At 40.6% G+C, this 14636-nt stretch overlaps 1 protein-coding gene across 2 annotated transcripts in view; it reads left to right on the top strand.

Annotated features, from left to right (window-relative positions):
- Positions 1 to 14636, top strand: part of CCDC170 (coiled-coil domain containing 170) — a 92173-nt gene that overhangs the window by 19147 nt on the left and 58390 nt on the right. For both annotated transcript variants that reach the window (XM_074990368.1, XM_074990367.1), the window contains exons 4-7: positions 2305 to 2436; positions 5673 to 5929; positions 12136 to 12280; positions 14283 to 14468. In XM_074990368.1, coding sequence (XP_074846469.1) covers positions 2305 to 2436; positions 5673 to 5929; positions 12136 to 12280; positions 14283 to 14468 — 720 coding nt within the window. The remainder of the gene's footprint in view (positions 1 to 2304; positions 2437 to 5672; positions 5930 to 12135; positions 12281 to 14282; positions 14469 to 14636) is intronic.

The raw sequence follows: 14636 nt of genomic DNA, 5'->3' as shown, positions 1-14636 counted from the left end.
AAGAAATTTAGATACAAATGCAAAGTACTCCACTTAAAAAGGAATAATCAGTTTCACACATACAGAATGGGAAGCAACTGTCTAGCAAGCAGTACTGCAAGAAGGAATCTCGGGGTCATAGAAGACCAAAAGCTAAATATGAGTCAACAGTGTGATGCTGCTGCAAAAAAAGCAAACATGATTCTGGGGTGCATTAGCAAGAGTGTTGTGACCAAGACATGAGAAGTCATTCTTCCACTCTACTCTGTGCTGATTAGGCTTCAATTGCAGTATTGTGTCCAGTTTTGGTCACCACATTTGAAGAGGATGTGGAGAAATTGGAGAAGGTCCAGAGAAGAGTAACAATAATGATTAAAGGTCTAGATTAGAATGTAAGGTATGAAGAAAGACTGAAAGAATTGTGCTTGTTTAGCTTAGACAAGAGAAGGCAGAGAGGAGACATGTCAGCCATTTACAAGACCCTAAAAGAGTGCTACAAGGAGGAGGGAGAAAAATTGTTCTCCTTGGCCTCTGAGGTTAGGACAAGTGAAAGTGGGCTTAAACTGCAGCCACGGAGGTTTAGGTTGGACATTAGGAAAAACTTCCTAACTGTCAGGGTGGTTAAATGTTGGGATAAATTGTCTAGGGAGGTTGTGGAATCTCCATCATTGGAGATATTTAAGAGCAGGTTGGTTAGACAACTATCAGAGATGGTCTAGGTGGTGCTTGGTCTTGTTGGGAGAGCAGGGAACTGGACTCGATGACCTCTTCAGGTCCCTTCCAGTTCTAGTGTTCTATGTTTCTATTTCACTCAGCTGATTAGCAGAGTGGCCACAGCATCCACAGCCGGCAGCATGTATTTCTACTGGTAGTGCATGTCCCCATAGGCTCTGATGCACAAAACAAAATTTATTCTGCCCACGGATGGAAAAATATAGTGTAGATCTCCAAGATATGTGCACTTGAGTTGCATGTATCTTGGGTTAATGCTACTCTGAGTGGCGGCGTCAGCTCCCCATCACTTAGAGGAGCGGGGAAACTGACCTGTGCTGCTGTGTTGGTCAGTTTCCTGGCTCCAGTGAGGGGGGTGGTAGCTGACTTGGCTGCAACCGCTGACAGCAGTGTTTTCCCAACTCCTGTCAGGGGCAGCAGCCTGACTCTTCTCTGCTGCCACTGATAGTAGCGGGGAAACTGAGCAGCATTGCTGCGTTGGTCAGCTTCCTGGTTCCAGCAAGCGGAGGGGAGCCATGAACCAGGCTGTGAGCAGTGAACCAGGCTCTCGGCTGCCCGCTATTTACAGGAGACAGGAGTTTCCTGGCTCCCCTGCGTTGTGGGAATTTTGACTTACGTGGGGTTGCACAAGCATGCAACTCCCGTGTAAGTTCGGGGCCTACTGTAGAAGGAACTGTGCATAGGAATGCTTATTATCCGTTGATTTGAGTACCTTTATGTCTGTTACAACTTGGGCTACGTCTACACAAGAAGCATCTGTTGGCAGAAGTCACTGTTGGAAAGTATTTCCTGACAAAACTTCTGTCAACAGATCACATCTACACAACAAGGCAGATTGAAAGAGCCATCTGCTCTGTCAACAGAGAGCAGCCAGATCGCCTGGCCCTCTCTCTGCAGAGCTTCTGGTTGGCCCTTCTATCAACAGGGCTGCCCAGTGAACTGGAAGCCCCCTCTATCGACAAGAGGGTCCCGGAGCATCTACACAGCTGTTTTGTTGACAGAACACTGTCAAGAGAGGCATTATACCTGAATGGGGAGAGGTGTGATGCTGTCTTGGATGTGCCAGGTTTTGTCAACAAACTGTCAACAAAATGCATTTTGTGACAAAAGCTCAGTTTTACCGAGAAAAGCCTCTCGCGTAGACATTGCATTGGTGGGTATGGAGGGGAGCTGTGAGCCAGGCTGTGAGCGGTGAACCAGGCTATCAGCTACCCATCACTTACAGGAGACAGGAGTTTCCTGACTCCCCCAGGTTACAGGAATTTTGAGTTGCATGGGGTTGTACAAGCATGTAACCCTCATGTAAGTTGGGGTCTACTGTAGAGGGAACTCTGCGTGGGACTGCTTATTATCCATTGATCTGAGTACGTTTGCCTGTTACAGTCTTGGGCTTGTCTACACAAGAAGCATCTGTCAACAGAAGTCACTGTCGGAAAGTATTTCCTGACAAAACTTCTGCCAACAGGTGACGGTATTTTTAGTCTGGTATCTTTCAGCTACAGAATGAATGACAGAACTATTCTGAAACAAAATTGTTTGGAATCATGGTGTCTGAATGTTGTTTTTATGCCTTGACTTGTAATGTCTTCCCAGGGTGCTTATGATCACATTGTTCTGGATACTCCTGTCACTCGAGAACAAACAAATCATTATCGGGCTGCGGCTGAGATGGCTCATAGTGAACTTGCAGCACTTCTCGTAAAATATGAATGTGCCCAGTCAGAGGTAAATCTGAAAGAATTCTCTTCCCAAAAACCCTTTAAAGGTTCATTTCTTGTTAATGGGAGCAATGGACACATTGTGAAGAAAGTAGATCCACTAAATCTCTTTACAGGGAATGAAAAATGTATCTTTGTTTTATTAATGTTGGTATTTTATTTTGTTTTCAGATTACATTTATTCACATTCTGCATATGAACTTTTATCTGCTTATTTCAGTCTTCCATTATCTTGTGCGTAAAATTGAAGTTGGCACCTGAAAGATTTTTTTGATCTTTTTCAGATGTAAAATTCAGTATTTCACAATCCTAAACAACTTTAATATCCCAACACTTGTTTATCTGATTATGTCATTTGTTGATTCCACTGTCGTGCTCATTTTATTTCCCATTACTTGTTGAAGTTTAGTGGACCCAGTCATGCAGTACAGGTGGCTTTTCTGTGCTGACAGAAATGAATGATAGTGTCCTATACTGATGGCACACACATGGATATTCTCTTTTTCTGGCCTGCTCAGGATCCACATATGTGGCATGTCCAAATCAAAACTCACTTTGCCTGTGAATGAAATATAGCCAAATTCGTTTAAAATCAAAACAACTTTTAAATAGTTAACAGCAACAATAAGTGACAGTTTAGGCCAATTAATTAGTAATATTATTTCCAACTGAAACAGTGGTGAATATAGCTCAGTAGAATGTAATTATCTGAGCTGGAATTTGGCTATTTAACCTCCTATTTGTTGCAAAAAGTGCTTACCAATCTGTAATGGATGCATGTGATCAGTAGCTTGGCTTCAGATTTCATCAGAAAGAATTAAAGACGATGATATTCTTGTTGATCTTTTTACTTGACTACAACTCATGAAGTAAATATTAGAACAATTTCTCTTTTTATTGCCATGATCACAGAACACTTTATAGGATTTTTTTTTCCACTACTGTGTTTTGGAAAAGGCAGAAAAGAATTAAAGAAGGCCACCTCCACTTTCATCCAAAGTACTCACATTATGGTTAAATTCATATTGTTTGTAACATCCACATGTCCCCAGCTGAGCTGAGGGCCCCTGTGTGTTTGGACCAGCTTATAACAAGAGACTCTAAATGGCATACAGGCTAAGTGGACGAGTGGAAACTAATTGAAGCATGAAGAGATTCGGTATCTTGCCTGTGATCATAGTGTGTGTTTTTGGCAGAACCAAGAATTAAACTGTGATCTCCCGAGTTCCAGTCCAGTGCCTTAATCACAAGTCCTTCCTTGCATTAGAAGAGTACCAACATAGCTTGTTTGTCCTCGTTTTAATGTGGTAAGAGGTATCTGCCACATATTTCACCTTTTTTCATTAAAATAGAGCTGGAAGTAACACCTAAGGGTTGCTTAGTACTTTCCATTGTAAGTTCCTGGTTTTAATAGTTCATAACATTGACCATTTAGGCTGAAATTATGCCAAGTGTCTGCCTTAGCCTGAATGTTTCTGGGAAATTTTCAGCAAAAATGGATCAACTGTTTCTTAGCATGAAGTGAGTATGAGTTCTTTTGCCAATGGTTTAAAAAATGATTAGAACTATTTTGTCGGAAAGTTCTCACACTTCTGTACTTTGGAACAGGGACTTGAAACTAGGCAAGGGATGCTACCAGAGGATTAGAGAGGTGCTGTTTGCTGTTCCTATGGAAATTTACCCAATACACACAGCAGAATTATAAGCCTCTGAGAATTGCTGTTTGCATATGCTCTGTGGAGATTTGTCGAGAACCTTCTCTGAATATTCTGCAGCTCGTTAGAGCTCTGTACCAGTCACAGGCTATGTCTATACTACAAGATAAATTTGAATTTATTAAAATCGATTTTATAATGTGGTTTTTAATTCGATTTTTGAGTAGCCTCACTTCCCAAAGGCTCCCAACAAAATTCAACATATTGCTTCCACACTGAAATCACCAGACATTGACTGTTGCAGCTGTGCATTGTGGGAACCTCATTCACAGTTCCCTCAGCCCCACATTCTGAGCTGGGAGCCAGGTGCAGCAGTGCTGTCAGTTTCCCATGTCCCTGCAGTTTGGGTGACCCAGGAAACTGACACCGAAGCAGCTGTGGTCAATTCTTTGGCTCACCCAAGCTGCAAGACCTGGGAAACTGACTGTGGAGCAGCCCTGGTCAATTTCCCAGCTCCAACAAAGCTGTGGGACCCAGGAAACTGACAGTGCAGAAGTCCTGGTCAATTTCCTGGCTTTCCCAAGCTGTGGGACCTAGGATATGGACAGTGCAGCAGCTCTGGTCACTTTCCCGGCTCCTGCTAGTAGTGGGGAGCTGGCACCCAGATGCGGCACGTAGCTTTGTGGGATATGTACAGGACACTTGTGGAGGCTAATAAATTCGAATGAAAGGCATGGTGCTTCCATGCTAGCCTTTATTCGACATTTTAAACTCGAGATTGATGCTACACCCATCCGTTAATATCGACATTTTGTTATTGATGATAGGTCAGACTAAATCAAGCAAATATCTTACAGTGAAGACAATGACGCTTTAATGTTGAGCTAACTTATTTAAATTCAATTTTATCTCATAGTGTGGACACAGCCAGTATGCTTCATTCTCATAGAGCTTTCAGGCGTGCACCAGAGCAGGACTAAGCAGGACTTGCAATTACTCCTTCCATCAGCAAGAGGCCACTGTGGCACCAGATATGAGAACTGAGAGCAGGGAGGCAGACATCTTATGAAAAAAATAGTATGTCATTATATGTTTAAAGTCTGCCTCATTAAGTTTTCACACAAACCGTAATTCTGGTATTTCCTTTCTATTAAATGTGTAATTTTTGCAGCCTTAATGTTGTTTCAACCTAATTTTAAAGGGAATTTTATATAATTGAAAAGAAAACTGTGTTTCTGTTTCTATGTTTTTAAAAAATCCATATATTTTTAAAAATAACATTTTTCTTCTTATTAACTTTGTCAATTTCATTTGGCCAATGCATATTTTCGCTAAAAGACTGTAGTTTACGTCATACTCAAGCTGGTGTTTGCATATTGCTTTTGGTGAGTATTGAAGAAATGGTAGCTATTGCCATTTTTTCCACTGAAACCCTTGGTACTAGGATGGATCAATATGATACTTTGGTTCCAAAAGATATTTCCTGACAGATTTTAAAAAATCATAATAATAATTTAAAGCAGTTCAAATGCATAGTCTATGTAGAAGTCTTCCAGTTCTTTGTTTTCTTTCTCTTCACTGTCTATAGCTTCTGGATCTCAAATCCAGAATGGTTTCTAAAGAAGTCTTATTGCAAGAGCTTAAAACTGAAGTTGAAAGCTACAAGGAAAACAATGCTAGACAATCCTCTTTACTCCTTTCTTTGCAAAATCGAGTTCAGGAGATGGAGGAGGAATCAGATGTGCTTGCCACTTCCAAGAAGCAGACTGACCTCACAGCACAGGCTGTGCTCCAGGAGAACTGGGAGCTGAAGGAGAAGATCCATGACCAAGAAGCCAAACTGAAGTGAGCATTTCAGTCAGACTGTGGTGTAATTTGGGGTTGAGATGTCAGTGTACTGTAGCTGTCAACATAGAAAACTACTTTAGTGGGCAAAATTCAGTGCAAAACAGATTACATGGGTGTATTGAGTTATATATTATTACCCCTTTGGCCAGGGCTGTAAGCCACTATTCAGGGCCTCACATAATTCTGTCCTTTAGGAGGAGAACTTGATATGAGCCAGGTACATTGCTTGGTGTAATTTTGTTTATTTAAAAAGAACAAACCCAGTTTCTGTGAAAGTAGTAGAAACAAATAGCAAGCACAGTTTCTTAGCTCAGATACCCCTAAGTATGCTGCTCAGGCAAGCTCCATGTCTGATGATGTCTCTTCCTGCTTCCTTTGAGGGTCATATTCACCACTCCATCTGCAGGCTTTCTCTGCTATTACCACGCACAGGCTGAAAAACCAATCTCTTAGCCCATTTTCAGTCAGGGAAATCTGTGATCTGTCATGTAGAGTTGGCCATCCTTCATTGTTTATAGCTGTTTGTATCAGATAAAGAGGCTAAATTATTTATTCCATTAAGTCTGAAAGAATGTTTGAAGCACCTATGGGCCTTAAATAGGCATGTGATTGTTGGGGCCAAAGACTTGTCTGAAGGCAAGCACTTGTACCTGTCACAGAAACAGTATGGTTTTTGCAGAGGCTATAAATAAACTCTGCAGGAGGGAGATTTACTCCAGTGAAGCGTTTAATCACTTGCAAATTCAATATGTAGGACTTTCAGCAATTGCTGGTGAAACTCCAGGCATCTGTCATCTGCCCAGCCTGAATTTCTAAGGATTTAGAAAATCCACTAGCTTTCACAGTGGAGTTTGTGAGCTATTTGGGACTAATAGCTCTGGCTTTCTCCAAAAGCAAGAGCAGGGAAATGAAAACCCAAAAATTTGTTCTTAATATAGAGGTTACATTTTTAAATGCTCAATAGTGATGAAACCATAAAATTTGGGTTTACATAATAGTGAAAATCTAGTCTTGTTATACACCCATTTGTAATTTCAGTTTGTATGTTTGAATATATTACTTTTATGTTAAGTATACAGTAAAAAACATGCAGTTTGTGCAATGTGGCTCAACTTACTCTGAGAATTTAAAATTTTTCATTTCTTTGTATTTAAGCTTTCATATTTGTAACTGGTAATGTTACATAATATAAGCTTTTGTATTTTTTTATGACATGCCATTTGGGGTGTGATGTAATGCAATATTAAGGTGTTCTTATCCTGAGGTACACTGAGAAAGAAAGAGAGGAAAAGAGAACTATTACAGGAGGTAGCAGAGTGTTAAGTTAGAAAGAAAACTTAAATACAGTATCTATCAGTCTGTGCAGTTCTTGTTACCAGGCTGTGACTTTTGTTAGATATTCCAATCCATTGATTTTTTTTTCAACACTATTCACTGAGCAATGGCCTTTGTCATACAGCTTTAGAGCATTGTAAAAAAAAAAATGCAGTGTTCTCTGCTGACTTTCTGATTAATTTACAATTTTCAGGACTATGTGAGCGCAAAACAAGCGTTCACACTGTTAAATCAGAATGCACATACGAGTTAGTTGTGCTAGGACAGTCTTATGGCTTCAAATGCATGATAGATGGAAGTATTTTTGTAAAAATGCACTAGATCAAATGTACTGTGGTGTTTAAAAGGTTAATGTTATGTGCTGTTGTTGCAATTTAAAGAAATTTATAACTTTTAAGAGAATTGCTAGTTGGCGTAACTTCGCACGAGACACAGCAGTCATAGAGAACATGTTTGTACACACATACTGTACATGGGACTAACACTCTTACATTGGAAAAAAATTAATGCATAAGACAGGGTAAATTTGATGGTAGGTCCTGTAACCAGTAATTTAGGAAAAGTGTTTTTAGGTAACTTTCTGATACAGTTAACTTTGAAGACATGACAGCATTCCTTCCCATGGCTTTATCAGCACGCACTAATGAGCCATAGACACAACAGCACATCGATACTCCATCTGGTGTTCAGAAGTGTTGATACCCAACCGCACTTCCCTTGGACTCTTCTCATGAGCTTCTATTTTGCCAAGATGTCCTCATGGTCCCTTTCTCTTAAAGGGATGCAAGAAGTGCTTCCTCAGGACAGGGGGAAAAAGCTTTTAGTGAAGCTACTTTATTGAAGAAAAAGGCAGGCTGGCATCCACCCTAGGCTTGCGGAACCTCACACTGATTCAGAAGTTGGAGTTCATGAAGGTTTCCCTTTCAATGACAAGCTCAGCGTCCGTAGGCTGGAGATGACTGGTTCACATGTTGAGCTGTAGATTGAGTACTTCCATGTCTCCATCATTTTACCTACAAGTAGCAGCTAAGATTTACAGTTGGCTGGGACCACTATCGATATCGAATACTGTCTTTTGGACTTGCTCCAGCATTGAACAATTTGACAAGGTGCTGTCAGTAGTGGCAGCTTACTTGAGAAGATGCTACTTCAAAACATGTTATTGGATGGTTGTCTCAGAGAATTGTGAGATTGAATGGGACCTTGAGAGGTCATCAAATTGAGTCCACTGCACTCATTGCAAGATTAAGCACCATCTAGACCAGGTGTTATCAACCTTTCTGAGGTGGAGTGCCAAAATCTGACCTTTTGATCTCTCTGATCTGAGTGCTGGTGATACGTTTTAAAGTCACTAATAGTCCTACTTACAACAGCTTTATCAGTAAATAAATTAAGATGCAAAGCTTTAGATAGTGCTTGGTGGGTTGCATTAGTTGGTCTTCTGTTAATCCAGAGGTGGCATGGTTTTGAGCTAGTTCCCAGATGCATGTGGGAGGAGAGGCAGGGCTAAGCTCCTGCCTCATGTGCTGATGAAAATTGGCTTGTGTGCCACTCTTGGCACATGTCAGGGGTTGGTGACCCCCTGGTCTACACTATCCATCTAGTTTAATCTTCTCTAAAAGAGTCCAAAGATGGAGATTCCACACCCACCGTAGGCAATTTAGTCCAGTGGTTAATGACAATTGGGAAGTTTTTTTTCTAATGTCCGAAATAAGCCACCATTGTTGCAGTTTAAACCCACTGCTTCTTGTTCTAGCCTCAGAAGTTAAGGAGAAAATTTATTTTCTCCTTCCTTCTTGTAGCAACCTTTTAGGTACTTGAAAACTGTTATCAAGTCCCTTCTTAGTCTTCTCTTTTCTAGACTAAACAAACCCAATTCTTTCAGTCTTCCCTCATAGGTCATATTTTCTAAATCTTTAATTACTTCATTATTTTTGTTGATCTTCTCTGGTCTTTTTCCAGTTTATCCACTTTGTTCTTGAACTGTGATGCCCAGAACTGTAAACAGTACTCCAGTTGAGGCCTAATCAGCATGGAGTGCCACTCAGTACAAAACACACTTGAGATTCTGCTCAGGGGATGGAATTAGACTGGAATCCATAACAGATGCCTTCCTATTATTGTGGCCAGGAGAACTGATACATATCCTCCCCCCACCCCCTCCCCACGCCTCCGACTCTTCTTGACAGAGGATTTTGCAAACTCAAACAAGTTTTGGCTAAGCTAATTCTCATAGCTCCAGTGTTACTCTGATTCTGGTTCACAGCCCTACTGAGCATTTCTTCTGCTCCAAAACTTGATGTCTTAGAACAAGAGAGAGACCCAACACCTTAATCCTGCATCCTTGCAGCTCCCAACAAGAGTGGGTATCATTGATAGAGGCCTGCTTCTCCCTAGTTAGAGAAGTTCTAATAAGCAACGACAGGAATTAACAAGAAGAACCCACCTGGAAAAATGGGTAATGTTTTTATCTTCTGACGCTGAAAAAGTTGTGGGTACCATATCATTCATTGAGCCCTCAAATCCTCAACTAGTTACCTAAACTAATGTCCAAGAACCAGTCCCTCAGTTCAGTTCAGGGGGTCGTCCACTGGCCATCTCAGCTTATCTCCCAATGGTGGAGAACTGTTTCACTTTTTTCAAATCTGTCAGTAATTACGTTCCTGAATGTCCTAATTAAGATATTCCCACCGATCAAGGGGCCTGGATCCTCATGGACCCTTAAAAGTGGTACTCTCAACCCTCAGGTATCTATTCTTCAAGCCAATGGCCTCTTCTTCCCTTTTACACACTTCTATCAAAGTTCCATTTTGAGTCGTCATAACGTCTGCCAGATCCGTAGACTAGATTCAGGCACTGATGGCCGACCCACCCTGTATAGTGCTCCACCCAGACAAGGTAGAGCATACACCCTACATTTCTCCTTAGCATAGTGACAGACTTTCCCTAGAACCAAAAAATACAGCTGCTGAAATTTCTTCCAAAATTTCATGCACCAATCTGGAGCAGTGTGACACACTCTACACCAGTGGGCTCTCAGCCTTTTTGGGTTCAGCTCCCATTTGTAAACCTTGATGATCTGTTGTGACCACTAACTAGCGTTAGTGCAAAAACAAAACAACACAACAAATTGTCTTACTAAATATAGAGTGGGTATGAAATATAAGGTGCATATTAATGTAGTAAATACTAAGTAATTACATCCCACATTTCATGTGGTTCATATCTATGGGACTGGCCGAATTCAGCTCCTCCCTCCAGGCAGTGTGACCTTTGAAGTTGCAGCAGTCCTCAGGTTTAGCCTGATGGCTGGCTGGGCCAAATCTCAGAAAGTGATGTAGAAATCATGTGCAGAAGATCACAGCACCACTCACTCACATTTTGCCTGGAGGAGCAGCTGTGCCAAACCTGAGAAGCACTGCAGCAATGTGCACCATGTAGCAATGCCTGGAGCAGGGAGCTGAGCCCAGCCAGCCCCACAGGCCCCCTGCAGGGTGAATGCAGGGCAAACTTGTCAATCCTCTTCCCCAGGGACTTCCATTCCCTTAGACACAGGATCTGACATTCTCCCCTCCAGACCTCCAGTGTGAACTTGTGCCACGTTCTGGTACCACCTTTGGGTCACAAGCCATAGGTTGAAAAATCCTGCTCTACTGATCAGGAGAGGGCTGATCTACCAGTTAAGAAAATCACGAGCACTGTTAATCCCTATCACACAGAGGTCAAAAGGCTCTGCAAATTCATCCATACTATGAAACTGAATTTTGGACAGTATTAAAACATGCCACAAAGTGGCCATTATAGGTCCACCATCCATTAGGGCTCACTCCACTAGAATGAATGTTGTGTCAGTAGCAGCACTATAAAGCCTACCATTATCAAACACAGTGGAACCTTAGAGTTATGAACTGGCCAGTCAACCATGCACTACATTTGGAACTGGAAGTATGCAGTCAGGGAGCAGGAGACACGCACAAAAACATAAGGTACAGTACAGTACAGTACTGTATTTAAACATAAATTGCTATAAAAGAAAAAATAGAAAGTTTCAAGGAAGGCTTGACATGGTAAGGAACTTATTTCTGTGCTTGTTTCATTTCAGTTAAGATGGTCAAAAGCAAGTTTGAGTTGTATGTGCACCATGAGTGTAATGTGCTTATGAACCACATGTCTTGAAGAACTTCGGTTACAATACTTGAAAAGTAACTTCTTGTGCAGAATTCAAGGCAAAAGTCTCTGGCCTTATGTAAATTTTGTTTTCTTGGTGTTTTGAGTAAAGGTCATCCACAAAAAAATTCAGAACTAAAATATTGTAACCAGAGAGTTACAGGTCCTCTTAAATATGCATAAATGGTGATGTGGAACCAGTAGATCATTCAGCATGTTTAACATACAGTTATTGTTGTATTGGTTTGTGTTACAGAATGTATGCAACTTATTTAAATACAGAACATGTTTTTAAAACATGATATATTTGCCAGCGGTGCTTATAGGGGAGAGATTCTCGGGTTTCTGTCCTTTCCAAGCCATGCTTTACTCCTTAACATGGCAACTTTCAACCAATCACATTATAGGATCATCTTGCTGGTGTGGATTGAAGAGATCTCTGCAGAGCCCGTCATCAGAGGGACATCATCTGATAAGATTAAGAGGTGTTTGCTTCATTAGCAGCAGAATTTGCTGCATCTAAGAGTGTTCCCAGCCCCTGTTGGCCCATAGTATATGCATTAAACCCCATTTAACTTTGGTGAGGATTGTGCTAGAATATGTAAGAGCAAGTAATGAGCTTGGGATAATTTTGCCTTTTGCTTGAAAAATACTCTTTCTGAATGTTCCTTCTGATGTATGTGTTTGTTTTGGCCAATTAGCAAATATATGAATGAGTGTGGAGAAAGCAAGAATCAAGCTTCTGAGATCGGCCGGAAGCATGGTGAATTCTTAGCACAGCTTTCTGTATTCTTGGATGTAGACATCAGAGGAGAAGAGGAACCACACAAACATTTAATTTCTAAGGTGTTTATATGCAGTTGTTGTTTCCTACATGTTGAAGAGACTTATTAAATATTTAACTGTATTGTGTTGCTTTAATAGTTACTCATATAGAATGATGCTCTATCTTTTTGGAATAGTTTGTAGAAAATTTAATAGAGCAATTTCCTTTTATAACAGAAAAATAGAACACAAGTTTAAATCACTTAAATGTATGTCAAAGATCAGAATTTTGTCAAATAAGGATATGTAGAGCATACTACCATTCAAATTAAAAGTGCTGATCTTTCACAGCTCTCACTGAACTCATCAAGGCCTTATGTACATTCATACAATATTAACTTCCGCTTACAGTTATGATTGCTAAGTACAAATCGAGAAAATGCATACAAGTGAATGCGTATCGAAAAAGATTCAAATGATAGAATTCCAATGTGACAATCCTGTCATCATTCTTAACTCTTTAATGCATTTAACTAGTTAAATCAGAAACATTCTATTGACACACACTGAAGCAACCTTAAGTCTGCCCCATACCAAAATATTCACTATTACTAGAAGGTACAAATGAACAGTCATTCGTTGTATAGCATTCTCACAGAACCATGCCTAAAATCTTTAGTAGCTTTCTCCTCCATCATTTCCCTTACTTTTGAAAGTTGAGCTCCCACTCAGGAAAATGAAATCAGCAGTATGGCCTGTCTGGCATTAGCCCCATATACATCTTTTGCACTTTTTGGCTAGTCTTCTCACCCCTGCTGCTCTTCTATGGAGACTCAGTGTGGTTTAGTACACAGAGTATTTGCTCTGAACATCTTCTCCCCTTATCCGTGTCTCTCTTCTTTCACAAATGACTTCGGCTAAAGACAGAATGTCAACATTCCAGCAGAACGTAAGGGAACATAGAATCCTGTGTGGGTTTTTTTCCCTCATTTTGAAGTGTCATGATATATGCCCCACCACACATTTGTAGTCACACCTATTCTGATGATGGAAGTACCAGAGGAACGTGTAGTCTGGTCCAGGTCAGTGTTAATACCAACGATCATAGTCCAAGTCAGGTTTCAAGGCCCGAGTCATGTGGTGAAGTGCAAATCAAGCTGAGGTGAAGCAAGGAGCAGGTGGTAGCTGCAGATGATCCATGCTATTGTTTGAACATTTGTTGGCATGCCCCTTGGGTTTATACAGACTAGTGAGCCAATCGGAAGCCATGGAGCTTCTGTCGGTTAAGCCCTTGAGGTGGAATTTCCCAAGAGAAGAGGCAAATTGATTCCCTCTGCAGCCTAGAGCTGTCAGCTGCCTGGTAGTTTTGGAGGTCTGGAGTTAGACCTGTGGAGACTTACACTCCTTGGAGATTCTGCAGCATGGCCTCAGCAGGTCGAGATCATGCTTGGGGCTTGTCTGTCCCTGAATTCTGGCTGCTGCTCAAAAGAGTCCTTCAAATCATTTTGTTTACCAATTACCCTAGTCTCATATATGGTTAAGAAGAGTCTGATGCCAAATCAGATGACTCTCCATGTCCAGAATATTTTAAATGTAAAATCACTTCTCAGTGTCCTGTGCTGGTTTCCCAGTCCAAAAGCTTGTCAGCCATAAATCTAATGGAAAAGCTGTCTGCTTCCCCCATGAATATAGTCATGTAATCTATATTTATTTTCTGCTCTCCCTTATTACCAGACTGGACATGAAGAAATGACAAGAGACCTCCAGCTAATAATGTTTGATATAGTACTTAGAATTTGTATGTGGATAACTAAGCAAAATAATCATTTTCTGTGCTAGTGGATGATATTTTTCTTGTATACTATGGGCTTCAGTTTCTTTTCTCTTTCTGCTTTGTTTATAAGGAAACATTGGAAATGAATAGTCGAATGTAGTCATAGATCTGATCCTAAAGGTTTTACAAACAATTTTTTTATGATGATGAGGAACAAAAAATCCACTTAAATGAGTGAAGACAGTTGTTAACAGGAATCACTGTAAGAATTGTGGTAACATGTAATATTTAAATTGTATGTCCATCTAGGTCAGTAAGATGCACAAAGAAAATTCAATGCTAAAAGGGCAGGTAGCCACTCTTGCAGAGGCTATCAGTGGTCGTGAGATAGAGTCAAAAGCTAGCAGAGAAACCATCATGAGACTTGTTTCAGAAGTAAACAAAGAGCAGAAAAAAGCTGCCACCTACTCCCAAGATGTGGACAAACTTAGCAAGGTAAATTGTTTTCTGATGCACATGTTCGTGTAGAGCTCTTTTGTAGAAATTGAAAATGCATTTTTCAGTAGGATATTGTGTGAAATGAAATAGTAGTAGTAAATGTTGATAAGATTTCAACACATTACCCACAAAAATTATTCTGGAAAACTCTTATTTGGCTAGGGT

The sequence above is a fragment of the Carettochelys insculpta genome, chromosome 3 (genome assembly GCF_033958435.1).
Source record: "Carettochelys insculpta isolate YL-2023 chromosome 3, ASM3395843v1, whole genome shotgun sequence".
Taxonomy (NCBI): domain Eukaryota; kingdom Metazoa; phylum Chordata; order Testudines; family Carettochelyidae; genus Carettochelys; species Carettochelys insculpta.
Note: the sequence above shows the minus strand (reverse complement) of the source record. Positions and strands in the feature narration are given on the sequence as shown.